Raw genomic sequence first — 27920 nt, 5'->3', positions numbered from 1 at the left:
GCAACTGAGGCAAGAAAGACTAAGTAATAGGTAGGTAATGACAGAGTTTAAAGTTGGATTCCCGTCCAAGTTGAACTGAATCCAAAGGCCAAAGTATTTCTATTGAAATAGGCTGCTCTTTATGTAGTGAGTAATAATAGGGGGTAAAAAGTATGATTGCCTCACAAAAAATTAAATATTTGTTTGAAAGGTAGAGAAATCACATGCTACTCAATGTTTATAATTACATAGATGATTTTATGTGTTCAGATGATTTTATGTTTTCAGATAGTTTCCTAAAAATGTTGTCTCCCTTTTCATAGGACTGCTCTGCATTTTGCCTGTGCCAATGGCCATCCAACTGTGGTAGCTCTTCTGGTGAACAGCAGATGTCAACTTAATGTCTTTGATGACAAAAACAGGACAGCTCTGGTAAAGGTACATAGTAGCCAACGATTTCAGCATGAGATGGATTTGGTACAAATACATAGAATAAAATACAATTCATCTTGTTTAAGCATAACTCATTGGTGAAAGTTGTGGAATGCTTATTTTGAACTCCTAGAATTTACAATCTACCGTTTGGTCTAATACTGACAGGTGGTACAATGCCAGAAAGAGGAATGTGCGACTACTTTGCTAAAACACGGCGCTGACCCAGATCTTCCAGATGTCTATGGCAATACTGCCCTACATTATGCTGTCTACAATGAGGATATCCCAATGACAAAAAAACTGCTTTTGCATCATGCCAATAATTGGATTAGCAAATAAGCTATAGATCAACCAACTTTATTTTCAAAATATTTGAAAGGTGCATTTGTTGCGTTGACTGATGTATGGGTCGGTTTTTCATGTTTGGAAGCTCCAGCATAACCTAAATAAAAATATTTGGAAATAATTATAAAAATTTAAATATTGATACTTTTAAAGAAGCATTAGAGGGTACATCATTTTTATGTATGGTAAACAATTTTTATGTATGGTAAACACTGAATTTGTAAAAGGTAATGCTTTCTAATTTCTTTCTCCCAAGTTTTTTTTTTTCTCTAATTAGTATACAATAATCCTGAAAAGTAGAATTTGCTCTGGAATTAGGCTTTACCTTAAAGTGCCAAGAAAACTAAAACATTTTAAATAAACAGAAATCTTGATGCTGGTGACAAGTTCCTACATAGAGTAATATATATGAAAGTGATTTGACTCTCAGTGGTGGGGCTTAAGAGGGAAAAGTGGAAAGGGAAAGGAAAGCAATCAGAAATATGCAGGCCAATTTGGAAATTAGGTAATTGAGGGAAAAGACCAAGAAGATTTTTTGTTGTTTTTTGCTTTTGTTTGCTTCTTTGTTTCTGGTTTGTGTGTCTAGACAAGATTCTTTTCAGTTTTGGGGATTATAGTTTTCAGTTTGGGAGACAGTTAATGAGTTGTACACTTGTCTAGAGATCAATTTTAGGAGGACTGTGAGGAAACCAGATTGGCTGTGAATAGTTGGTGATGAAGTGGGAAACCCTTAAGCAAGTAATTAACTGACTTATCCTATTCTGGCAGAAACAGCCACTTAGATAAACGTCTAAACTCTGTTCTCAAATCTAGACTGTCTTGAGGGTAAAGAAGTTTATATATAGCAAAGTCAAGTTGGATTTTGAGTTTACTAGTCCCTATTCTTCTTCTATCCAAACAAATTACGTAGAGTTTTCAGTAAAGAACTCTCTCTTACTCCTTCCTCTTTTTGGCCAAATCCTCAAAGAAAAAGGTAATTTGTCATGTGGTGAGACATGATGGAAGTAATTGTCGATTGGACTAGTTCTCAGCTAGAAATGTGCATAACTGTAGCCTAGGGAAATTAAAAAAAAATCTACAAAGCTAACCTCTCCTCTGACAATTTTGATATAGTAAATCTAATAAAGTCTAGACATGTATGTTTAAAAATATTTCCTTGGAGCCAGGCACTTTGAGACATGGCTGCAGTCCCAGCCACTCAGGAGGCTGAGGTAGGGGTATTGCTTGAGCCCAGGAGTTTAAATCTAACCTGGTCAACATAGTAAGACCCCGTCTCTGACTAAATAACAGCAAGTTCCTCAGAATTCTGATACATGCCTGGTTAAGAATCACTAAATAGATAAGTATAATATATAAATTACTATCTCCCAAAACTCTTCTAGAGTTAAGAAATCGCTAGAAAAGTAGGCGTTTGATAGGTACTATTTTAGATTTCTCCTTTTCAATAATATTAGCCCATTTTTCTTTACCTTTGTGGTTGGGAAGCTAAAAGAAATATTATTGGCAATAGATAGCACATTTTCCTTCCCACCATTAGTTATTCACTGCCATTCAGAGAATCTTTATAAATTTGCTCTGGGTGATCTTTCTTTTTTTAAAATTTTTTTGAAACAGGATCTTGCTCTGTCACCTAGGCTGGACTGCAGTGGCACAATCACAGCTCAGTGCAGCCTCAACCTCCTGGAGCTCAAGTGATCCTCCTACCTTAGCCTCCTGAGTAACTGAGACTACAGACATGCACCATCATACCAAGCCAGTTTCTAATTTTTTTGTAAATACAGGATTTCACTATGTTGCCCAGGTTGGCCTCAAACTCTGGGCTCAAAGAGTCCCACGTCAGCTTCCAAAAGTGCTGGGATTACAGATATGAGCTACTGTACTCAGCCTGGGAAGTATTTCACTAAGTGGAGGCGGACCCCTTCAGGACTTCACATCTCTTTTTTAACATTCATTGATTAGGTCAATAAATCTTTATTACCAGTGGAGTTTCCTCAATTAGAATTGTAGCAAATTCTAAACCTTTTTTTCATTGAAGCCGTATTATGGGCTATATCATTGTGTCTGTTCATAGAGTTTAGGCATAATCAGGATGACAGTTTTAAACCCTGAAAACCATGATGTTACTAAGAGCACAGATAGAATTTTTTTTAATAATTTAGTTTCATCATTCCTGTTAACTAAATATTTGGTTGGCAATCTCAGAAAACTACTTACTAATAGATTTTAAATGAATAAATGTTAGAAAAATTATTGAAGTGGGTACTGTGAGTCTTAGAAGCAAGTTTTATTACATGTTGGGGATGGTTTTTTTGGTGAAACATCCAAAACCGAAGAAAGAGAATAGTTTACATGCAAATACTTGCTTTATACACAACCATGTGGTAACATATCCATGGCAAGTTAAAAAATGCAAGGGCTACAGTCTAAATGTGGCCCGTAGGTATGTTTCACTTGCCTTCATAAATTGTGTCAACATGTAAAATTTAGGAGACTAATACATAAATCTGGATTTTAGGCTTCTCTTAAGCATCAAATCTGGTGTCCCTTGAGCTCATATCACTGACCTGTTGTGCAGAGGTTGCTCCTTTCTATGAGGCCTGTGTTCTCTAGTTTGCTGTGGTGCCATCTAGGCACCCCACTTAGGCCACCTCCTTTGCCCTTGTAAGCATTTGACAACTCTCCTCTTACAGTATATTTTGATAAAGACGTCAAGGCTTTCAAGACAGTTTCTATTTGTTTATAATATATAATCTATATTTTATATAAATCCCTTAGCATTGGGATTGAATTCTAAAATTTAGAAGTTTTCAAAAAACTGATAAATTCCATATTCTTTTTATTTATGGTACATATTCTTTATATTTAATATAAGATAACTCTTATTCTTTATATTTGCCATAAATAAGCAACTTCTCATTAGCATGCCTGTAAGTCTTTCTAGCTGGATGTGTTATGCATATTACAGACAACATTATATCTTTCTCCTCAGCATCATTCTTTAGAAATGCAAGTGATTTAGTGACTTCCATCATGATAGGGATAGATAGATCAGTAGGAGAACTTTTAATGATAAGCCATTGTATTTTTGTTTCTGATACATATTTTTTCCTAAAATAAAATGTAAAAAAAAGTGCTGGAATTACAGGCATAAGCCACCGCCCCAGCCAAAACTGAATTTTAAAAGTAGATATGAGGCTGGGCGTGGTGACTCATGCTGTAATCCCAGGACTTTGGGAGGACAAGGTAGGTGGATCACCTGAAGTCAGGAGTACTAGACCAGCCTGACCAGCATGGTGAAACCCCATCTCTACTAAAAATACAAAATTAGCCAGGCATGGTGGTGAATGCCAATAGTGCCAGCTACTTGGGAGGGTGAGACAGGAGAATTACTTGAACCCTGGGAGGGGGAGATTACAGTGGGCCAAGATCCTATCATTGCATTCCAGCCTGGGTGACAGAGCAGGACTTCATCTCAAAAAAAAAAATAAATAAATAAAAAAAATAAAAAAATAAAGGCTGGACACAGTGGCTCATGCCTGTAGTCCCAGCACTTTGGGATGCCAAGGTAGGCAGATCACCTGAAGTCAGGAGTTTGAGACCAAACTGGCCAACATGTTGAAACCCTATGTTTACTAAAAATATAAAAATTAGCTGGGTGTGGTGGCAGCGACCTGTAATCCCAGCTACTTGGGAGGCTGAGGCAGGAGAATTGCTTGAACCTTGGAGGCAGAGGTTGCAGTGAACTGAGATCGTGCCATTGCACTCCAGCCTGGGTGACAGAGCCAGACTCCATCTCAGAAAAAAAAAAAAAAAAAATTAAAATAAGTAGATATGCATTAGGGTCCTAGGATTAGAATGACAATTGAGAATAACATTTTATATAGAAGTTTCTAATGGCTAAAATAAAAATCTATTCTCTTTAAAAAGGAGAAAACTCATGGATCATTTACTAATAAGCAGTGGAAGTTCATTTAAAGCTGATTTAATGCACAGACCATTTTCTCAGTGACTCATTTGCAGCAGGAGTGCCTGACATTGGCATCTGGGATTCTGACACCGTTGACAGAAGAGAAACAAGTGAGTTTGTATATAACCTGGAGGAAACCTCCACCTTATTGGAAAGCTCTCACAGCTGTAGCCCTGAAATTCTGATTTCTCAAATGCCAATGTTTGCCACAAAACAGTGTTGTGAAAAAGGGATTAGACAAAGTGTAAGAGATTTCTTGACTACTAGACATATAATGCACAGTTCTGTACCATTTCTCAAACATCTATGATCATGGAATCCTTCTGTTGGAGTACAGTCTTTAACATCTGGTAAAGTAAACATTCTTTGAATGCAGTGTAAGAAACACTGCTCTAGAGGCAATAATTTAGATCATTAATGAGAATGCTTGAAGCATTTACTAATATTTCTTAAGACTTGGGAACATAGGTATAGAAGATAAAGCCCCTGCCCTCAAGAAGCTCTTGGTTTACATGAAAAATAGTAAAATCATTGCAATATACTATGCTAAGTGCTGTGACAGAAGCAAAGATTATTGGAATTGGTATTGAAGTGAGTTTTGGAGATGACCAGACTTCATGTGATGAGGTGGAAGACGTTTTTCCATGGGAAGGAACAGCAAACGGGAAAGCACAGAAGAATAAAAAGGAAGGGACTACTTATTATTTAATTTCTATATTATATGTTTAAGTCTATAGGATCTTATATAAATATAAGTTTTCCAATTCAGATGAGAAGTATGTAATTTTGTGAGTTATCAGTTCTTCTTGCTGTTTTACAGGATGAACTCATACCATTTTTACTAGCTGTACATGAAGAAAAACAGGAAATGGTAGAATTTTTAACAAAGCAAAAAGAAAATTTTACTGCAGTTAAGTTGGAAAGGTACAGTATTTAGTTTTTTTAAAAAGCTGGCTGATATTCTATAGTGATAACAGTCTTGTGTGAATATTATAGTCACACAATATCTATATATCTAGTTAGAAATATTATATTAATAAGATTAACTTATAATTATTGTGATAGTAAAAAATATCAACACAAATCATTGGTTAAGTAGAAAACTATTTAGGCTGGGCAACATAGAGAACAGTATATAGTAGGATTCATCTTTTCTTATTATATTGACTGGTGTTTGTTATTTGTAATGTGACGTTTTTGGTCATATGATCTGACCAAAGGGTTTTTATATTGGTGTTATTAGTTTTATGAAATGTGGATTTTAATTTTTAGTATACTTTAAGACTTAATAAATATTGAACTTCTTTACCCTTTCATAGTAGCTTTTTTTTTTTTTTTACCTCTGTTTCTTATATGCTCTTCCTTTAAACGTGCTGTATTAGACATAAATAGGAGTTGAAAATCATTATTTCTTCTAGATCACTTTTTAAGTTGCTTCCTTTGAAAAATAGTAATGTTAAGTTATTCCTACATGGTTGTTAATTACTATTACCAGATACTCTGGGTTCATTAGTTTTCTTCTATTTCGTGTCTAGTGTATTTTGATGTTATTATTATTATTATTCTTGTATTGTAGGCAGAGTCTCGCTCTGTCGCCCAGGCTGGAGTGCAGTGGCATGATCTTGGCCCACTACAACCTCTGCCTCCCAAGTTCAAATGATTCTCCTGCCTCAGCCTCCCAAATAGCTGGGATTACAGGCATGTGCCACCATGCCCAGCTAATTTTTTGTATTTTTAGTAGAGATGGGGTTTCACCATGTTAAACAGGATGGTCCCGATCTCCTGACCTCGTGATCTGCCCTCCTTGGCCTCCCAAAGTGCTGGGATTACAGGCTTGAGCCACTGTTCCCGGCCCTGATCATTTTATTTGTAATTGCTATGGGAAGAGAGAGAAAATATAGCTTTAAATGAATAGCCATTTCTTCTAAGGAAGACAAACCATAGGTGGGTAATAAAGAGAAAAGAGCTAGGCTTTAGATTCATACAAGACTGGGTTTAAGTCCTGGCTTTCTCTCTTGTTAGGTATGTGAGCTGGGAACATTACTTATCACCAAATATGATTTTCTATATGAAAAGGAGGATAATAATATATATCCTTCAAGGGTGATTGTGTAGAAGAAAGATTATATATATATGTATGTATATGTAGCATTTAATTCAGTGCCTAGCACATGTGTTTAGGCATCATCAACTGAAACTACTATGATTACTATTATTACCATTATTATCATTTCCTGCCTGCAGACAGCTCTTACTTATCTGACCCCTAGCTGATTTTGAATTACAATATATCTGTCTTTAAATCTTTGCTTGCATTAGATAAGTGACCTCAGCATAGTTTCTTGCTCATCAAAGAACTTTAAGTTAGCAACTTCTATGATGTAATACCCTACTGGGACAAGAGGCTTCATATTTGTCTCCCCACCTTTTTTTTTAGCATTGGTGGTAATTTATGAAGATGAACTCTTAGGCACCCAAGATGCTTATGTTTGTTAGTACATGTAAATGTTTAATTCTACATGAACAGGCAAGATATTAAATTGGCAAAAATATCAAATTTGCTTTTTAAATAACTTTCTTAAAGTTCCTAAGAAAGAAGTTATCTCTCTGGTATTTTCGAACAGCCCTCATTCTTGCTGTACATTGTGCATCAGCAGGTATAGTCAGCCTTCTTCTTCAGCAAAATGCTGATGTGTTTTCTCAAGATCTGTCTGGATGGACTGCAGAAAATTATGTCATTTCTAGGCCTTTTACTAGGCAAGTTTTTACATTAGAAGGCTAGCTTACACTAAATTGCAGCTTAAAATAGTTATATCTATTGTATCCTATATATCAGGTGAGATTTTATAGTTTAATTCAGGTCATCTTGGGGTGACAGTCCACTTTATCAGCCAGAAATCAGGCAAAACACTACTAGACTGGTTAGAAGTATCAATGGGTGCAGAATTCTTTATCTCAGGACTTTTGAGATCTTTGTCTTAGAGATCCAATCATTGTCCCATTTACTCCAAGTATGGCCACATGCATAGGATAAACATAGTGCCACATCTCTGATTTTTCTAATTAGTTATTTGGGTCTTGAAATGTTCAGTTTAGCAGAAAATCTTGTACTGTCTTCTGAGGGCTATCCTCCTCAGAATTTTCTGTGGGCTATACCTTCCTCCTTGAATTTTTCAAGAACCTAAGGGGTTTCCTAAGCTCAAGAAAAAAAAAAAAGACAATCCTTTACCAGTGAGAAGGAAGGGAAGAAAAAAACATTGTAACCATTCTGTTGTTTCCATTGATTCTTTCCCTGCATTATTGCCATTGAAAATGGTTCTGCGGTCTGTTAATGCTTGACTTTTCCATCAGGATTCACTTACTGCTTCAGAGTACTCAGTTTTCATGGTGATTCATACATAGACTTTATAGTTACAACTTTTTTTAGTTAACAAATATGTATACTCAGCCGTTGTTCCCAAAGCATCCTGCTCTGACAGCTGGGCATTCTAGCTTTAGCCACACACATGGTGAGAAAATTGACCAAACTTCCTCCACATTCAAAACCTTATGTGGAGCCCCCATCTTAGCCTAGATATAGCCCAGGATTTCATGGTAAGTTATCCTTTGAGGCCTTGTTTGTCTTTTCTCTGTCAAATATTAGTTGAGATTGTTCTAAACTGTTAAAGAGGATCAAATTATGTTGCAGAAAGAGATCAGTGTTTTCTTACTCCATTGCCACCAGATCTGTACCCTGAGACTCCTTTATATCCTGTTTAGCACATTTTCTTAGGGAGTGGAAGGTTCTATATTGTCCTTCCCCACAGCATGGGTGTCAATTTGTGGGTTTCTTTTTTTTTTTTTCCAATTTGTAGTTTTATCCTCAAGTAATCTGTTTTCCACAATAATGAAAATCTCCCAAGTTACTTGCATTTCTACCTTAAGTTTTAAAAATATTTTCATATTCTACCTCACAGGAAGCCATTCAACAGAATTCTCTGAATCTCAAGTAGGTTTATTGGGTTTGTCAGAGCTAAGCCTCATCCATGACTGATGAATATTCACGTATAAAGTAGGGTTTTATGCTTGCTTCAGCAGCTCACATACTAATACTGGAATAATATAGAGAAAATTAACATGGCTCCTGCATAAGGATGACACACAAATTCATGAGGTGGTTCATATTTTGTGCAGTCCCTGGAAGGTCCTTTGACAATTTTCTGATTAGCTCCAAGGAAACAGCATGAGTCAGAGCAAAATGGTTGGCACCTAATATTGAAATTGTGATCTTCACTACCAAAATATTCACATATAGTGATCTATGGAATGAGAATGGAACTGAGTAAAGCATGCGGATGTTGTGTGCAAATATATTATTAGTATGTGTCTCAGAAATGAGAAAATGTCACCTTGCATCTCCTTCATGGAACTTAAAAAAATAGTTTTATCTTTTGTGTCAAATGGAGGTAAACATGGGGATTAAGTGTCATTCTACAAAGATCTACTGGCTCAGAGTTTGAGTCTGTAAAGAAGAATCATAGTCGAAGGCAGGTCTTGATTCCATTAGTTTTCTGCTCTTGGTGTTCTTGATGAGCTCAGTAACAGTGGATAATTATGTTATCTAATATAATGAGATAATATATTTATAAATAAATGTAGTTACAAACTATGAAATATATGAGATACCCTAAATTAAAAGCCACAAATAGTAGAACACCTAATAAACAAAATTAGGATTTAATAACATTTCCCCAAAACCACAATGTTTCAGTATTAGAACATATAAAAAACACATTGGACTTTATTTGCAGTTCCAAGATAGTTTCACCAATAAAGTTCAAGAACAAATTATTTCATTGCTTCACTATTTTTCTGAGCATTCAAAACATGTTATCTTATTAAATTTTTAAAACAACCTAGTGAAATAAGACAGTAAAATTCTCACTTTTTAGAAGAAGACATTGAACCTAACAAAAGCATCTTACCCAAGAACTAATAGCTTTTGACTATAGAGCTAGGGCTTTTTCTGAGTTAGGACACTTTCCATTATGTCAGGCTAATGCAAGTTAATTTACTGAACTATACTGCCTTCAATTCATGAGTACTTTATGTTACTTTTTTAATTCTTTAATTAGAAGCTTAAAGAGAAGTTTGTAGAGCTTACAAATGAGAAGTGTATGGGATAATTAAAGTTCTAAAATTAACACCAATATTATTTGAAATACTCTAAGAATTTAATATAATTGGTAATTATTTTTAATCAATTTAAAAATAGTAATTTTACTTATTGCATTTTTAGACATAGCATTCACCAACTAATGTCTGAATACAAAGAAAATAAGACAGCTAGAAATCCTCAAAATAGCAATCCAGGTAAGACTTCCAGGTAAATTACTCTTGGTGGTCTTACCATAGGTTAACAAATAAGAGTAAGGAAGTTTTAATTACCAAAGAGCAGCTTAAAATCTCACTATGTAAATTGCATACATACATATATGTGTGTGTGTTTTAAATTTCTTCTTAGTAGGTTAGATTTCAGAATTATTAAAAAAGTTATGTGTAGATAATTCATAATCTCAAACAGTATTATCTGAAAGGAGTCATTTCTTTAATTGTAGTCCCTAAAATCTTATATGATATTTTTTGTATAAATAAGAAAAAAGATTTTTAAGTTAGTATGTGGTATGTTTTATTTATAGTCTAATTATAACAAATGGAATGTGTTACAAAATTGGATCATCTAATTTTTAAAATAAATGGTTTTTGTTTAGTAAATAAATATCAATTACAGTTGGCCTTTGAACAACATAGGATTTAGGGGTACTGATCCCCTGTGCAGCTGAAAATCTGTGTATAACTTTTGACTTCCCCCAGAATTAGCTACTAATAGGTAACTATTGACCAGAAACAGTCAGTTAAAACATTTGGTATGTTACATGTGTTACCATATTATATTCTTATAAGAAAGTGAGGTAGAGAAAAAATGGTTATTAACAAAATCATAAGGAATAAAAATATATTTACTATTTATTAAGTGGAAGTGGGTCATCCTCATCTTCTCCAAGTTGAGTAGGCTGAGAAGAAGGAGGAAGAAGGAGATTGGTCCTGCTGTCTGAGGTGGTAGAGGTGGAAGGAAATCTACATATAATTACACCGCTGTAGGTCAAGTTCCTGTTATTCAAAGGTCAACTGTATTACATAGTGATTTATGTCACTTAAAAAAAGGAACTTTTTAAAACTGGTAACTCAACAATACCTTTTTGGTAACATAAACAAATGTCACTAAGAACCGCAAAACTTATCCAGTGGGCACTAATACTAATAGAAGATTATTTTTAAAAGATACCAAGTGTAGAAGTCAGAAAAGGAATTTCTTGTTGAAAAGCACAGCTCATGTTACATATTATTATACCAACAAGGTCTCACTTATTGACTTCATTCTTCCTAATTTGAAATTGAATGAGATACATTTACTTCATTAAAACAAGATCCACTAGTTAATTGTCATGATAGCAGTAATTTTGTTAGATCAAAATACTCTGTTACCAGTAGCCCAAAGGTTATTGTAATGAATACCCAATAGCCAAACTCTAGGCTCAACAAATTATAATAAAAGTGCTTCACAATAACAAAAATGCTACTATGCTACCTAGATGTGACACCTAATACATTGTACAGTCTGAACTGTATGAGGACACTTTTAATTTAGTACATATTAATCAAAGAACTTTTATAAGTTAGATTTTGCAAGCCACAGGTGACAAACACATAGTCTTGGTCTTTTTTTTTTTTTTTTTTTTGAGACGAAGTCTTACTCTGACGCCCAGGCTGGAGTGCAGTGGTACATTCTCGGCTCACCCCAACCTCCACCTCCTTGGTCCAGGTTATTCTCCTGCCTCAGCCTCCCAAGTAGCTGGGACTACAAGCACATGCCACCACCCCTGGCTAATTTTTTTGTATTTTTAGTAGAGGTGGAGTTTCATGGTGTTAGCCAGGATGGTCTCGATCTCCTGACCTTGTGATCTGCCCACCTTGGCCTCCCAAAGTGCTGGGATTACAGGTGTGAGCCACTGTGCCTGGCCAGTCTTGGTCTTTAAGGTGCTCTTAATAGACTACAGCAGTCCTTATTTCATATCTGTGTTTTTTTCAAGATTATTATTATTATGTTTTTGAGATGGAGTCTCACTCTATTACCCAGGCTGGAGTGCAGTGGTGTGATCTTGGCTCACTGCCACCTCCATCTTCTGGATTCAAGCAATTCTTCCTGTGTCAGCCTCCCAAGTAGTTGGGATTACAGATGCTTGCCACCATGACCGGCCAATTTTTTTATTTCTAGTAGAGACAGGGTTTCACCATGTTGGCCAGGCTTGTCTTGAGCTCCTCAGCTCAGGTAGTCCACCTGCCTCAGCCTCTTACAGTGCTGAGATTACAGGCATGAGCCCCTGTACCTGGCTGACAAATTTCAAAGAAAATATTTTTATTCATTTATATACTTGGTCCATTTAACAAACTATCAAGTGTCTTTTAGATAGTAAGTTTCTTTTTTTTCATGTTACAGAATACAAACATTTAAAAATACAGTTGGACTGTGTGTGGTGGCTCAGGCCTGTAATCCCAGCACTTTGGGAGCCCAAGGCAGGTGAATCACCTGAGGTCAGGTGTTCGAGACCAGCCTTGCCAATGTGGTGAAACTCTGTCTCTACTAAAAATATAAAAATTAGTCAGGTATGGTGGTACATGCCTGTAATGCCAACTACTTGGGAAGCTGAGGCAGGAGAATTGCATGAATACTGGAGATGGAGATTGCAGTGAGCTGAGATTGCAACACCGCATTCCAGCCTGGGCAACAGAGAGAGACTCCATCTCAAAACAAAAAAAAAAATACACTCAGGGCTGGGCATGGTCTCTCATACCTATAATCCTATCACTTTGGGAGGCTGAAACAAAAGGATTGCTTGAACCTAGGAGTTTGAGACCAGCCTGGGTAACACAGTGAGACCTCAACTCTACTAAAAATAAAAATAAAAATAAATGAAAAATTTAGCTGGGCATGGTAGCATGCAACTGTAGTCCCAGTGACTCGGAGGCTGCACTCCAGCCTGGGCAATGGAGTAAGGCCATCTCAACAAACAAACAAACAAAAAACAGTCAGGAGCTTGTTATGATCATTTTCATTTATGTTATTTGCTACATCATTCAATGCCTTCTACTGTGTGCTAGATGCCGTCTGGAAGCATCTAATGATCATTTATTATGTTAAATATGTGCCAGACACTTAAAGTATGTGGTGAGGAATGAAAGCTATTAAAAAGTGGGGTAGGATTTCAGGTAAGCATGCAGAAGGGGTAGACCTTTTCTTGGTAAAGAGGCAGAAGGATGATGTGGGCAGAAGGAACATCTAACAAGTTTGTGTTTTTGGCAGAAGGAACATCAAGCAAGATGGCATGCTTGGGAGAAGGAGCAGCAGGTGCAAAAGGTAAGAGGCTTGAGTGAACTTTGCAGGATTTATGAGCAGTCCTATTTTGCTGTTGCAGAAACTGAGATGAGAGTGGTCGGGAATGAGGGAAAAACTTAGGTAAGGCAAGCTCATGATGGGCTTTTTAATACTGTAAAACTGAGTAGATCTTACCCTGCAGGCTATGGGAAATTTACCAGGTGGAGTGCTTTGGGCTGCAAATACCAAAGAACCTGACTAACAGTGACTAAAACAGTGTGAAGCAGAGTTGCTTTGGTGGCCGGTTCAGTGATAACACTGGGTCCCATTTGGTGTTCCTATTTCAGCTGTGCTCTTGGTAGTGTTTTGTTCATGTCTCCTTTCATGGCTGGCTAATTAGCAGTAGCTCCAAACATCATGTTCTCACAATACAATTTCTGAAGGCTGGAAGGGCTTCTTTTCTTTCCATGTTTCTTTGAAATAGAGAGAAAAGTCAGAAGCTTGCAGTGGGCTTTCTTTCACATTTTATTGGCTTGGTTACACCACATACTCATTCCTAAACCAGGCACTGGGAAAACATACGTAATGACTGTGATTAGATTAGAATAGTCATTTCTCTTGTTGAGAATGGGGAGGGATATTAGGATGATAAATACTCCAATAGACTTGTGGTTCTCCAGCAAGAAAAAAATAAGAAATGGTCATTAGGTAGGGAGACAGCAAATGTTTTCTGTAGGAATTCATTATAGAATTGTGAGAACAAAAGTCACAAGATTAGATTTGGGTATTAGGACATTCTGATTATGGTATTCATAAGCTTTTTACGTAAAGGACCAGGCGGGAAATATTTTAGGCCATGTGGTCTCTGCCATATCTACTCAACCCTGCCATTGTAGTGTAAAAGCAGTCACAAAACTTTATTTACAAAACCGTTAGGCAGGCCAGTCTTGGTCTGTGGCCTGTAGTGGATGACTCCTTATATGGAGGCTAGACGGAAGGTACCTCATAAAGAGACTGGAAGACAAAGGAAGCTTTTGCAGTAGCCAAAGCTATAACTTCCTTGTCGCCAACCCTTAGACTAGCATCAATCCATTATGAGGTTTTCACCCATCCATGGTGAAATAAATGATGTCAGAAAGCTACTTAGTAATTTTAAAATGTTGGTCTTTCTCTTGATTTTTGCATTTTTCATTTGTTTTGCTTATTTTTTAATTTAAGAAATAGTATTAATAGTTGGTAGCCTATAAAAGCCAGTAGTTAAGAATCAGCGGCAGTGGAAAAATATAAAGCAGAGGCAGAAAAGAGACAGAGATAATATGAGTTAGTGATTATTGGATGTACAAATTTAGGGCACAAAGAGAAATCTCAGATGATTCATGGGTTTCCAGGTTGTGAACTAGCATTTAATCTGGACATGAGGAAGGAGTAGGAGATTTGCAGGTGAATGGAGAAGAACAACAGATCAGCAGGAATGGCTAACCTCTTTCTGTGCATGTTGAGTTGAATGGAATATTCTTGTAGGGTATTTTCAGTAGGTAATTGAATTTTAGGCATTTCTAGCTGGAGCTAGAACTGAGGTTGGAGATGCAGACTTGGAATAATGTAGGCAAAATCATGTATCTAAATGAGCTTGTCCATGGTGGGAAAGACATGGAATAAACAGAAGGCAGTGACAAGACTTGGGAATATCAACATTTCCCAGAGGAAAAGAAGTTAGTAAAGAAGCCTGAGCAGTGGCTACAGAAAAGTAGGAGAGTTTATCAGAGGAAGGGATGCTGTAAAAATTTCAAAAATGTGAGAATTTCAAGGAGGGAGAATATAAATTCTTACAAATAAGATTACTAAAAGTAAGTTAAATTAATATTTTCAAAGCTCTTTGATGGTACCCTCTTCAAAAGAACACTTTTAGAGTTGTAAGGTCTTCTATTTAGGTACCTGGTACTTCTGGTGTTCAAGTATGAGAGGACGAATACACCTATCAAAATCCTACCTAATATTTTTATAACTGCAGCAGCTACCTACACAGAGTCAGGCCTAGACTGGTGAGTTCCTGTGCCAACATTTTCCAAGAATTGTCAGAACCTAAGGGTCCACATGAGGAAAAGTGTAGTCTTTCTTACTGGTTTTTGTGGAAATGCTTGTTTTGTACTCAAACCCTTGATAAGCAGTTCTGGATGTCCCAAACAAAAATCTGACAGCAAAAACTGGAAGCCACTATCAGATACTCATTTCCTTTCTCTGACATGGAATCAAAATACAGCCATGGCTGGGTGCAGCAGCTCACACCTGTAATCCTAGCACTTAGGGAGGCTGAAACAGGTGGATCACACAGTCAGGAGATTGAGGCCATCCTGGCTAACATGGTGAAACTCCATTTCTACTAAAAATACAAAAAATTATCTTGGTGTGGTTGCACAGGACTGTAGTCTCAGCTACTCAGGAGGCTGAAGCAGGAGACTCACTTGAACCGGGTAGGTGGAGGTTGCAGTGAGCTGAGATCGCACCACTGTACTCCAGCCTGGGCAACAGAGTGAGAATTCATCTCAAAAAAAAAAAAGCAAAACAAACAAACAAACAAAAAAAAAGCCATGTTTTGACAAAATTTTAAGTTTTGATCAGAAATAGTTTACAGATCAGCAGTTTGGAGAAACTGATATCTTTAAAATATTTTCTTGCAGAACACTAATATAATATCACAGAAAAATATGACATAATATGCTGTACACAGTAATTCTTCTTCTGTGAAGAAGGTCATTGGTAGCTTGATGGGGATAGTGTTGAATCCATAAATTACTTGGACAGTATGGCCATTTTCACTATATTGATTCTTCCTAACCATGAACATGGAATGTTTCTCCATCTGTTTGTGTCCTCTCTTGTTTCATTGAGCAGTGGTTTGTCTTTCTCCTTGAAAAGGTCCTTTACATCCTTTGATAGTTGTATTCCTAGGTATTTTATTCTCTTTGAAGCAATTGTGAATGGCAGTTCATTCTTGATTTGGCTCTCTTTCAGTCTGTTATTGATGTATAGGAATGCTTGTGATTTCTGCACATTGATTTTGCATCCTGAGACTTTGCTGAAGATGCTTATCAGTTTCAGGAGATTTTGGGCTGAGACGATAGGGTCTTATAAGTATACAATCATGACATCTGCAAATAGAGACAATTTGCAAGAATGAGTACCATCAAAATGGTTATACTGCCCAAGGAAATCTACAGATTCAACACTATTCCTATCAAGCTACCAACATTGTTTTTTCACAGTGTTAGGAAAAATGACTCATTAGTCAGTAATTAGAAAAATGTGATGTACTTAGCATATAAATTTTAGGAAATTTCCCTCACTACTCTTGTTAGTTTGATTGAATATGTGTGTAATTTAAAAAAAATGTAAACTGAATAAATATGTGTTGAATCTATATATGTATTGAAAATGTAAGTTGACATCACAGAGTACACTTAGTTCATGGCAATGCTTTCTCTGAAAGCAACTGCAGAAATTTACTCTCTTTCTAGTTTGTAAGAACTCAGAGGCCACAGGGGAAAGGGAGTTCTTTGGATACCAGAAAAGTCATGAAGCAGATGTGGTTATGGTAATTTTAGTATAATTCATTGTAAGGTGATGATTTCTAGGAACATCATCACAGTGGAGAAATGTGAAAGCTCCCAGCAGCCAGCAATGAATGAAAGGTGGGGGTGGGGCTGCCAACAGGGTGGGGCCTGGTGAGCCACATCACAATGGGGGTGGGGGGCTCCATGCCTGATTGGTTCCTGGGCACCAGGTTGGAACTCTGGTGGTTGGTAGGGCAACCTCCTTCAGTTGGTAGAAAACAGTGGAAGGAGTAACTCCCGCTCTGCTGTCTTCTCTGCAATCTCAGCTCTCAGGCTTGTTGTATCTAGACCCATTTTAAATCAAGCAGGTTCCCTTCAGACCAGTCATCTCACGGGAGGCAGCTGAGGCGGGGAGTGAGCTGTTAGTGGGGTGCAGCCCCATAACCAGGGGCTGGCCCTGCCAGTGTGCCTGTGTTTGAAAGAGGTGAAGTGCTGAACTCTGCAGACTGGGAGGCAAGGGAAGGTCCAAGTTGCTGGAGAGGAGCCAAGGTGCCCCATGGGGAACACACTGAGTTGTTGCTTGTGCCCCAAAGTCAGCCACAGGTGAGGTCCGTGTAGGCAGTCTGAGGATCTGTCCTTCAGCTCTGACATCAATGAGGCGGTGGCAAGCAAAGGTGCAGGCCAAGACAGATCAAACATGTTCAACACCAGTTCCAGACCCATTTGGGGCCTGAGGTGGTTGTGTGGGCAGGTGTCTGGCAGCTGTGACATCTATGAGGCAGTGTCAAGCATAAGTGCAGATCAAGGCAGAGAGGAGCAGAGGCCGGGCAGAGGGATCATGGTGCTCCCCAATGCCAGACCCAAGCAGATCCAGCGCAGGGTGCACCGGGCAGAATCGATGGAGGGGGTAGAAGCACCAGACCCTACTGCTGTGAAGCCTGCCCTATGGGATTTGGGAGCTGGCGATGGCCCTGACCTGCAGCCCATCAGCGACTAGGAGATGCCCAAACGTAAGGCAATGAATGATACTGTTTGCCCTCAGGCACGCCTTTGGCTGACACTGATACCAGTTCTCACCCCTCCCCCCACCCCAGAGGCATCCACAGCCTCAGGCTCCTCCCTCCTGCCCCTAGCCAGCTTTCCCAGGCCCATGCACCAGGCAGGAGGACTAGCCCTGCCTCATGCCTGCCCCCAACCTTCATTCTTTTTCCCTTCTGCATCTGGTGGTTTCTTTCCTCCTCCCTACCCCAATGTCCAGTTCTGGCCCCTTTCTCAACCCCAGACTGGCTGAAAGCTAAGTTTTCCAAATAGAAAATGTATGCTACAGATTTCATTGCTGTAGAGGAAGTGTCTTACAGCTCTTCTGTTTACTTTGGTTGGCCTCTTAATTTATTTAAACATTAGAATAATTAAGCTTCATGATGAATGTGACTTTGTGGCTGAAAGGTATTGTTCTCTCAGAATATTCAAAAATGGTGAAAGAATGAACAAAGATAGTATGTGAATGAATTGTGCCTTTATACACAAAGCATGCAAGTACTTGTGAAAGCTTTTCCTTGTTTGGTGGTGTCAAGTAAGCCTCTGAGTGCTTTCACACACCAGGTAGCAGATGGGTAGTGTTGGATGAGGGCCCAAAATAGACTCTTCATATCATTTTTGGGGATTTATAACACATTTACAGGTATGTCTCATTTGACCCTGTCTCTACAAAAAAATGGTTAAAAATCAGCCAGATATGGTGGCTTGCACCCACAGTCCCAGCTACAAGAGAATCTCTTGAGCCCAGGAGTTTGAGCCTTCAGTGAGTTATGCTGGCTCCATCTCACCATTGCACCACTCCAGCCTGGGCAACAGAATGAGACTTTGCCTGTTTAAAAAATTGTTTTTGCCCAAAACAGCTCTTTGTTTTAAGACATTTGGAATATTGAGCTGGTGTCTGACCACAGTAATTGACCACAGCATCTCTTACTGCTTGAGACTTTCCCTGAAATGTGCTGGTAATAGCAGCCTAGAGGAAGGTGGTTATATTTGATAAGTAGAGAGAGGAGGGCATATATGTGATTCATCTAAAAGTTACATCCATTTATTTAGGTGCAAGTTTGAAAAAGAAGTCCCAGCCCCAGCCTGGTTTTATTCCACATGCATGGAGAGATTCTGTGATTTTTGCATTCTCCAGTAGAATTGGGACATTGGTGCCGTTATTTCCTTGACATTTATTACTAAAAGCTTTTCTCAAGACTGTTAAAAGTGATTAAAATGGTTATGTAGCTTTAAAAAGAATCTTTTTTACTCACCTCACTTATGACATTGTTTCCTTTTCTTCCTCTACAGATATTGCTTCTGACCATCCAAGGGCAAGCACGCTCTTCCTGAGAAAGTATCAACTGAGTGGTGAGACAATATTGTTTCTGCCTTCAGGGAAAACCTAAACATTTTCTGTCTTGTGTATTACAGAAAGTATTTAGAGAAACTCAGATATTAGTTAAAAATGTTCAACTTTTCATAGATTTACTTGTCTTATTTTCATATGTGATATAATTTCCTTTAGTTGTCACTGTTTATGGAAACACACAGACTTTGTGTTTACACATTTGGTGACATTTTTACCAACACAATTAATTGGCCACATAATTTAGTGTAGTAGTCACAGATTTATGCCTTTTTTTCATACATCTTTGCCATTTTTCCCTTCCTCTAAGAGTATGTTTTAATAATGAGTGATAGGATTTAGGCCACAGCTTGGATTTCACTTGAGCAAATCAAAAGAATCCATTGTTCTAGATTGGATCTGTGATTTTGGCCTCCTTTTTCACAGTGCTCTAACCACTGTCACATCCAAGTCGATGCTAGAACTTTTTCATTGGAATGTAATAGAAATGTAACATGACCTGTGCTGTTTTCCGTATTAGCATTAGTGTGTGAAACTAAAGTTTCCATATCCCGCCTGTTTTAGGATGAGAATTAGAACTGTAGGATTTTTCTGTACTGTTGCTTATGTTTCATAATGTTCTGTTGTCTTTATTTTCAAAAAAGCCATACACCATGTTTTTTAGTTAATTTTAACAACAAGAATACAAGAACTGGGGGTTCTAGAATAATATCTGAAGTAATGCAGCACAATAAAGAAGGGGTTGTTCACCTGCATTTTCATAGTTTGTGTGGACTTTGTCTGACTTGAGCTAGTAATTTCTGGTTAGGATTGTTATATTTCTCAATTTCTTCCAAGAGCCATGTGCTTTGCACACATAGAGTGTATGGAAGTAGAGGAAAACTGATCCCCTGCCCCTGTCAGTTCAGTGGTGAGAAATGTGTGTCAATGAGACCAGTTCAACTTCAAAGAAGGAGGCATTGTAGGGAAGAAATTGTGGCCCAAGTCCCTCTTTGGAGCTTTTATTCTTTGGACCTTTGTTAGAACAAAATGATTGTGTGTGCTGAGGATACCCTGTTCAGTTAGGTTGGCACGCTCATTTTGACATTTAAGTTTAAGATAGGCTATCTTTCAGTTGAGTAAAGACCCATTTATTTTTTCAGTAATGTATGAATAGATGACCGAGAAGTCATTTGGGATGCTTCCAGATATTCTAGTGCATCTCGAGATTGACTCCTGGCCAGAAACTGGTTCTTAGAGCTGTCAGCTATTAGATCCTGGTAATGAAAGTAAGCTATGTGTAAATGTAGAATCAGAAAACAAAACAGTGCTGCATAGGGGTTCAGAAATACAATAGGTAAACTTTTTTATTAGCTAAATTTCTCATCTGTCTCACATTTTGGCATTTTTATGAAGGAATACTTGAGACGGGATAATTTATAAAGAAAAGAGGCTTTATTGGCTCATGGTTCTACAGGCTGTACAGGAGGTGTGGTGCTAGCCTGTGCTTCTGGCAAGGGCCTCAAGAAGCTAATGATTGTGGTGGAAGGTGAAGAAGTCTTCTTTCACATAGTGAGAGAAGGAGCAAGAGAGAGTGGGAGGTGCTGCGGGCTTTTAAATAAGCAGATCAGGCCAGGTACAGTGGCTCACACTTGCAATCCCAGCACTTTGGGGTGCTGAGATGGGCAGATCACTTGAGCCTTGAGTTTGAAACCACCTTGGGCCAACATAGTGAGACCCTGTCTCTGAAAAATTTAAAAATTAGCCAGATGTGGTGGTGCATGCCTGCAGCCCCAGCTACTCTAGAGGGGAAGGCGGGAGGATCACTTGAGCCCAGGAGGTTAAGGCTGCGGTGAACCATAATCCCTCTGCCATACTCCAGCCTGAGCATCAGAGTGAGACCCCGTCTCAGAACAACAACAGTAACAACAACAAAACCCCAAGAAGATCATGTATGAACTCAGAGCAGGAACTCACTCATCACTAAGGGGATGGCACTAAGACATTCATGAGGGATCTGCCCCCATGATCCAAAGACTTCCCCACCTCCAACACTGGGGATTACATTTCAACATGAGATTTGGAGGGCACACACATTCCCTAATTTGTTTTGCCTTTCCTTAGGTACATGGGGATTCTTTCATTTGAACGTAATAGAATATGTGTTAGGTCAAAAAGTAAAACTGTGTATTTAAATTTTACATTATGAGATTCATCATGCCAGATTATTTAAATGTTAAATTTTGTTTAAAGATTTTTTAAAAATTGATTTTTTTAATATAGTGATAATCAGATTTATCTTGTTTTATATAGTGATGATCAGATGATTAGCAACTACTTTTATTCTATGGTATTTTATTATACCAGAATTGATTAGTTATATTTTTATTTTTAGTGCAAGGAAAGAGGAGAAGCATTCGCCTATATTCTGTAAGTAAGCTTTTGAAAAGTTAAGAAATTAACTGTTTAAATTAAAAGTCTATCTGTCATGATTCCTTAGAAATGTAACAGGGACCCAGTGCTGTTAGCATGATCCTTTTTTGTGAATTTTCTAACGCTTTTCTATTTTCCTAAGTGTCAGATTTATGCAGGAAAGTCTTTAACTTTACTGTGCCCATTTTTAAGGCTGTCTGACATTTAAGTTAAATTTAAATAATTTGGTTGTGATATAAAGATCTGCCTTAAATATTTAATCTTTTAAAATCAATAAAATTGAAAATAGCTAAGTCCATTTTCTTCAACACTTTTTGCTGACTCCCTGTCATAGCAGCTGAAAGCGTAGCATCCTCACTCCACTGCGACCTTATTTCCCTCCCCATTTCTTCCACCTGTAGCACATTTTTAATTAAATCATGAATTGATATTTACATGATTATGACTATGCACATATTATGCACTGCTGAGTCATATAATGTTCTGAGTGTGCCTCCTGCTTGTACATCCTTCATTCTTTCTCTTAAATATTTCTGAAACCTGAACACTTCTGCACTTCTCCCAGATAACCTCCCTTTTCCTAGCCCACGATGGCTCATAAAGCCAAATGTGACCCTTAGCCTCTGGCTGGTCTCTTTGTTTTCACAGCCTTCATTTGTGTGTGTGTGCGGAATTGATTTTCTGACTATATTCCTTTGGCTCTCTAACAGCTATTCTTCCCCAGGAGTTGTAACATTTGTCATATGCCTATCAAAAATATGTTTTATCTACTAAAAAAATACATTCCATGTTTTTTTATTGAAGCAAGTTTCCTTGGCCTTTCGTTATCCTCCTCAGGATAGACTGTGTTTTCCTAGGCTGCCCTGCACCTGTTGGCCTGGGAGCTCTCTCTGAAATCTTCTGGGACCACTAGTGTTGGTTCCCTGAGTCCTAGAGTGTGCATTGCCCTCTGCCTTGTGTTACTCCCCTGTGGTGCTGGAGCACAGTTTCTGAGAAAAGGCTCATGTATACACATGTTTAGAGATCTGGGCTTTCTTAAAACCCTTCCTTTGATGTAGAGTATAAAATTCTAGAGTGAAAACTAAATGTCATGGCTTGAAGACATTTTTCTATTGCATTTTTATTATACTGTTTTTGAAAGTATTGCCATTGTGTGATATGTCATATGTAATCAATGTTTCCATTTGTCAAATTTTTAGGACCTTCTCTATCCCTGAGATTCTGAAATTGTATCACAGAGCTTGGTAGGGACCTTTTATTTTATTGTAGCCATTAAGTCGACAATAAAATTTAGAGAATTTTTCTGTGTGCTCTGTTTTATTATTATTTTAGTCTAATGATTCAGATGTTGGACCTCTTAGACCAGTATTTCTGCATTGATCTGTAATTTCCTCATCTCCGATTCTCCAGTTTGTCTTTTGTTCTGTTTCTTAGAGATTCTTTGACTGTCCATGATAACTGTTCTATTGAATTTTTAAAAATCTCCTTAAGGGTGTTTTAAGATTTTTAAAAAAGTTTTGCTCCTGAATTTTTACTGGTCCCAGGAATACATTTTTCCTGTTGTTTTGATCTCCCATTGGAGGCTTTGCTCAAATGTGTGGTGGTCTTTGGTTTTCTCTCATTGAAAGCAGGACCTTTTTTTCACTGAGGGGTCTCACTGTAGGGATTTGGATGTCGAGGCAGCTTTTCCTTTGAGGGGCATCAGTGTATTATATGAGGGAATGAGGGTATTTTCTTTGCTATGGTTCAGTTTTCTTCCAAGAAGGGCCTCCCAATTTTCTGCTTGGGCAGTGCAAGCATGGCTGCTGGCTTTCTAGAAGCAGTGTTGGGAAGCAAGGTGGAGTTTCACTTTGTGTGTGCCATTTACTCCCATTTCCCAGGTTTCAGCCCTGGTAGGTCTGAGCTCAGAAAACTTCAGGTATAATATATCCAGAGAACACACATCCACATTCCTTATAAGATGAGAGGACAGGTGGACATGGGGTTCTAACCACAGATTTACTATTGACCCTGCCAACTCTGTTGTATGTTTCACCCTACCTTCCCAGGTACTATGTGCTCCGATTTTGGAGACTGTGTTGGGTTCTTCAAAATACACAGGATTGCTTGTTTCTGTTCAAGTCACTCCCTGTGGGCACCAGGGTTGTGCTTTCATGTCAGTTACCACTCCTCTATCTGCTTGTCACCTTGCAACATTGACTAAGAATCATCTGCTGTCAATCCTGTCTCCTAGTCCTGTGTATAATGTTTATTTTATGACTAATTCTCATGAGATTTCAGAAGAAAGAGAAAATAAATTTGGGGTCAATCCATCATATTTAACCCAAATTTAGAACCTATATGTAAGTGTAAATTTAAGTTTAAATTGAACATAATTATGACATTAATTCAATTTTCTAGTTATACCTATAATAAGCATATTACGCTTTTCCACTCAGGTCTTGTGTAATAATTCTATTCAAACTCCATACCTGCCATGTGATCCCATTGCTGTGCAACATAAATGGAGCTGATTTTGTTAGCACACAAAGTATTGGAAATTTTCAAGTTAGCTAAAAGTCATTAATTATTTTAAAAACATCTAAAACATGTCTTATAAAAAAGTGGGAGAAAAAAGTGATCTTGAGGGCTGGGTGTGGTAGCTCATGCCTGTAATCCCAGCACGTTGAGAGGCTGAGGCAGGTGAATTACTTGAGGCCAGGAGTTCAAGACCAGCCTGGCCAACATGATGAAACCTCATCTCTACTAAAAATACAAAAACTAGCCAGGCGTGATGGCACATGCCTGTAGTCCCAGCTACACGGGAGGCTGAGCCAGAAGACTTGCTTGAACTTGGGGGTGGAGGTCACAGTGAAATAGGAAATTTTAAATAAAAAAAATGGGAACAGATATCACCTAAAGCTGTACCAACTAGTCTATGTTTTGGTGCATTTTTCCTGTTATTTTTATTCTCATATATGGAATTTTCCTCAGAATTGACTTTTGTTATGTTAAAGTGTTACACTGCATTACCCCTAATAGTAGTGGCCTTAAGGGATACCTTCTTTCCCTTTGAATGAAAGTGTCTGAATGAGTCCATTTTTATTTTTTATGCCATATTTGTTTTTGAGACAATAAAAGTATATACATTGACACACATACACTGTTAATGTAAACTATAACAGAATAGCTTAAGAAACAGAAGAGTTTAGCTAGAGTTAAAACATTTCTATCTTAAAGGGTAGTTTGGTCCTTCAAATAGTAATATTGTTCAAACACATCTTGGATTTTGGTTAAGAAATAAGTGAATTTGCAGTAAAAAGCATCCGAAGCAGCAAAATGCTGTTGGACTCTATGGATATTTCTGATTATTGGCTACTGGCAATGTTTAAATGCAGTGTAGTTTTAGAAACAACCATTAGATCTTCTCCCTACCCTGCCTTTTTTTTTTATACTAGCTCATTAATAGTAGATCCAAACCTGTTCTGTCTTCAATATGTTTGTGAGAGACCCTATGGAAGAGTGTAATAACATGATGCAAACAAGCATATTAAGAGGAGGAAGGAAGGCTCATCTGAGTTAGTTTTTTTTTCCAGTTAAAATAATGGGTATTTTGTGGTTTTAAATAATGCTGTTGATCTTTTCACCTATTTGGTGACTGGCATTTGGCTACTGGGATTATTTTTAAGGAAGGGCACTTTCTTTCTTTCTCTTTCTCTCTCACTTTCTTTTTTTTAAATTTAAGATGGAGTCCTGCTCTGTCACCCAGGCTGGAGTGCAGTGGCACAGTCTCAGCTCACTGCAACCTCTGCCTCGGATTCAAGCAATTCTCTGCCTTAGCCTCCTGAATAGCTGGGATTACAGCCACTCAACACCACGCCTGGCTGATTTTTGTATTTTTAGTAGAGATGGGGTTTCACCATCTTGTCCAGGCTGGTCTTGAACTCCTGACCATGTGATCCACTCACCTTGGCCTTCCAAACTGCTGGGATTACAGGAGTAAGCCACCTCACCTGGCCAGGAGGAACATTTACTTAACATAGTTGAGGCAGTTTCTGTATTGACTGTTGCACTCTCAACAAATGAATAGATACTTTGAAAGTGTTTTAGAGATAGTTTATTTTCTACAGGGCTGAAAAGGTTCACTGTCATATCTCTGATAGCACTGTGGATGAATTTTCACTGATTTGTATCTGTAGGAAGATTTACTTTCCAAATTGTAACTGATTTAAATATTTGTCAAGCTCTTATTGAACTCCTTAATTTCTCCCACATTCTGTGCTCAGCAGCTTCAGGTAGGAGAGAAGGGGTCCTCCCTCCCCTGAAGAGGCTCACTTTCTCATGAGGGGGATGCTCTGCAGGCAATTGTATCATGTAACACATGGTGAATTAGACTGATGAGTACACAAAACCAGAAATGTTTTGTGGTGTGGCTGCAGGCAAAGGGATCCCAGAAGGTGGATGAAGTCAAGCTTGCTGGGACAAGGGGGAAAGGAATAAATATTCCAGACAGAGAGCAGCATGAGTGAGGCAGGAATGTGCCATAATGTGCATCAAATAACTTAAAGAATGAAATCAATTAACTTTTGAAATGAATGCAGAGTATTCTCAGAAGTTCTCATTTGAGTAGTGTAATAGCAGTCTTATGTAAATATGAAGTGAAAGTTAAATTCCCAAAGTTGTTTTCATCATCTGATTTTTGGATGTGAGAGAGTCTTAAAGCAGTACTTTTTCCATCCTCCCACAAGGAAACAGGCCCAGGGAGACCTATGGCCCCTCACTTGTTTGGTGACTGAGCAGCTCCGGCACACACAGTCTCTGACTCTAACACACTGGTTCCATCGCACTCTCTCTTGAATGCACACACTTAGGATTAGTACCTTAGTAAATGTAATATTAGGTCTTCATTTACTGCAATCAAATGCTCTTGTGTCAATATTATTTAATGTATGACATTTTGTTGCAGTTAATGAATAACAGAAATAGAAAATCTAAGTGCTTTTTACTGCATAAGAAAAAAACATGAAATCCCATTTTAAGTGTTTCCCATTATTTATAAAAGGAATTTATAATAGAGGCTTGCCAGGTTTGATGATCAGTGTCATATCAAGGGCAGCATTTTATCACCCATTTCTCAAACATCATCTGTGAAAGTTAAGGGCCTCCAATGCGTTTCCCATAGAGCTGCACATGATACCACACTCAGGCAGGTCACGGGGTAATAAAAATACCTTAATGCTTTATTGTTTGACATTTTGATAAAGGGAAAAATCCCACACTTTTGTAAGTTCAGCCTACTGTGATATTTTTCTCTGTCTTCCTTCTTCTTCAGATACCTCCGTGGCATCTTGATAGAAAATATAGCTCGTGTTCCACCATATTGCTAGATAACAGCACAGTCAGCAATCCTGATCTTAGCCACATGTTAGAAAGGTGAGTACAAAGAGGCTGCCAAGGGCTGAGTGACAGATCCCCTTATGCTAAAAGCATCCCAGCCATCCGCTGTCATTTCAGCCATTTGGTTGCCCTTTTTGGAAGAAGGAACAGCTTGTCCTCCAGTGGCACCATAGTGTATCTGCGTTTAAATTTTCCCATCATGAACCAGCACTTCATAGGCCACAATCAGAGATGCCCTTTCAAAACACCCTTGAAAGATGGGTTCAAGTTGGTTTAAAAAGCCAGCTCCAATGGAGATGTCCAGGAAACATTATTAACATCTCCTTCAATTATGAGTGTTGATTTTCACAAAACAGTTTGACAAGTAGTATCTCAGAATGTTAATCTCCTTATCCCTAACTTGACTTTCCAGTCTATAAGCATGACTAAGTTACAAGCTTAATTTTGTGTCTAATGTACTAGTTTTTAAGCTAATTTGTCAGTAACTTCTACTTTAGTCAAAAATGGCAGTTTATACTCATAATAATGTGACTTTCCTCTCTCATGTATAACAATAATTGAGATCCAATTGTGTTTCAGCAAGAACTGGACTCTACCTGTGTCTAAAGCCCTGAGCTTTGACCTCTATGGTGTCATCACTTAATGTTTGTATTCAGTCCTAAGTAAAAAGCCACCCTTTTTTGGCTAGAGTCCTTGGCTTCTTCTGAATTCAAAAGATTCTAATGTTTCAGTATGCAATTCAAAAGTAGTTTTTAAGCTCAACCTTGTTGAAACAAGTAAAAGTCCTGCTTTTTCTTCCTGCGTAGTCTAAATTTTACAAGTTTTTTTTTAAAATTGAAATATATATATTTTCTTTTTTGGAGAAGGGGTTTTGCTGTGTTGGCCAGGCTGGATTCAAACTCCTGGGCTCGAGCAATACACCCAAGTCAGCCTCCCAGAATGCTGTGATTAAAGGCATGAGCTACCATGCCTGTACTAGAAGTCTATTTTTGAAGCACAGTAAGTTTTAATTTACTCTCCAGTTTTAGAAGGGATTATTTGGTACATTTGCTT

The 27920-nt window shown here is 37.9% G+C and overlaps 1 protein-coding gene and 1 non-coding gene across 2 annotated transcripts; both read left to right on the top strand.

Annotated features, from left to right (window-relative positions):
- Nucleotides 1-152: 152 nt before the first annotated feature.
- On the top strand, nucleotides 153-27510 carry LOC135275598 (putative ankyrin repeat domain-containing protein 26-like protein). Its single transcript, XM_064377785.1, is given in 10 exon segments — nucleotides 153-190; nucleotides 303-417; nucleotides 580-753; nucleotides 5547-5650; nucleotides 10011-10078; nucleotides 13128-13181; nucleotides 19022-19081; nucleotides 21454-21488; nucleotides 26803-26903; nucleotides 27447-27510. Coding segments are annotated over 10 exon segments (813 nt in total).
- LOC135275652 (U6 spliceosomal RNA) lies at nucleotides 8792-8894 on the top strand. Its single transcript, XR_010343257.1, has one exon. It is a non-coding gene; the product is annotated as a U6 spliceosomal RNA (small nuclear RNA).
- Nucleotides 27511-27920: the final 410 nt, after the last annotated feature.

Source organism: Aotus nancymaae, unplaced genomic scaffold, assembly GCF_030222135.1.
Source record: "Aotus nancymaae isolate 86718 unplaced genomic scaffold, 86718_ANA_hifiasm-v0.15.2.pri h1tg000017l, whole genome shotgun sequence".
Taxonomy (NCBI): domain Eukaryota; kingdom Metazoa; phylum Chordata; class Mammalia; order Primates; family Aotidae; genus Aotus; species Aotus nancymaae.
This window is presented reverse-complemented; position numbering and strand designations above follow the sequence as displayed.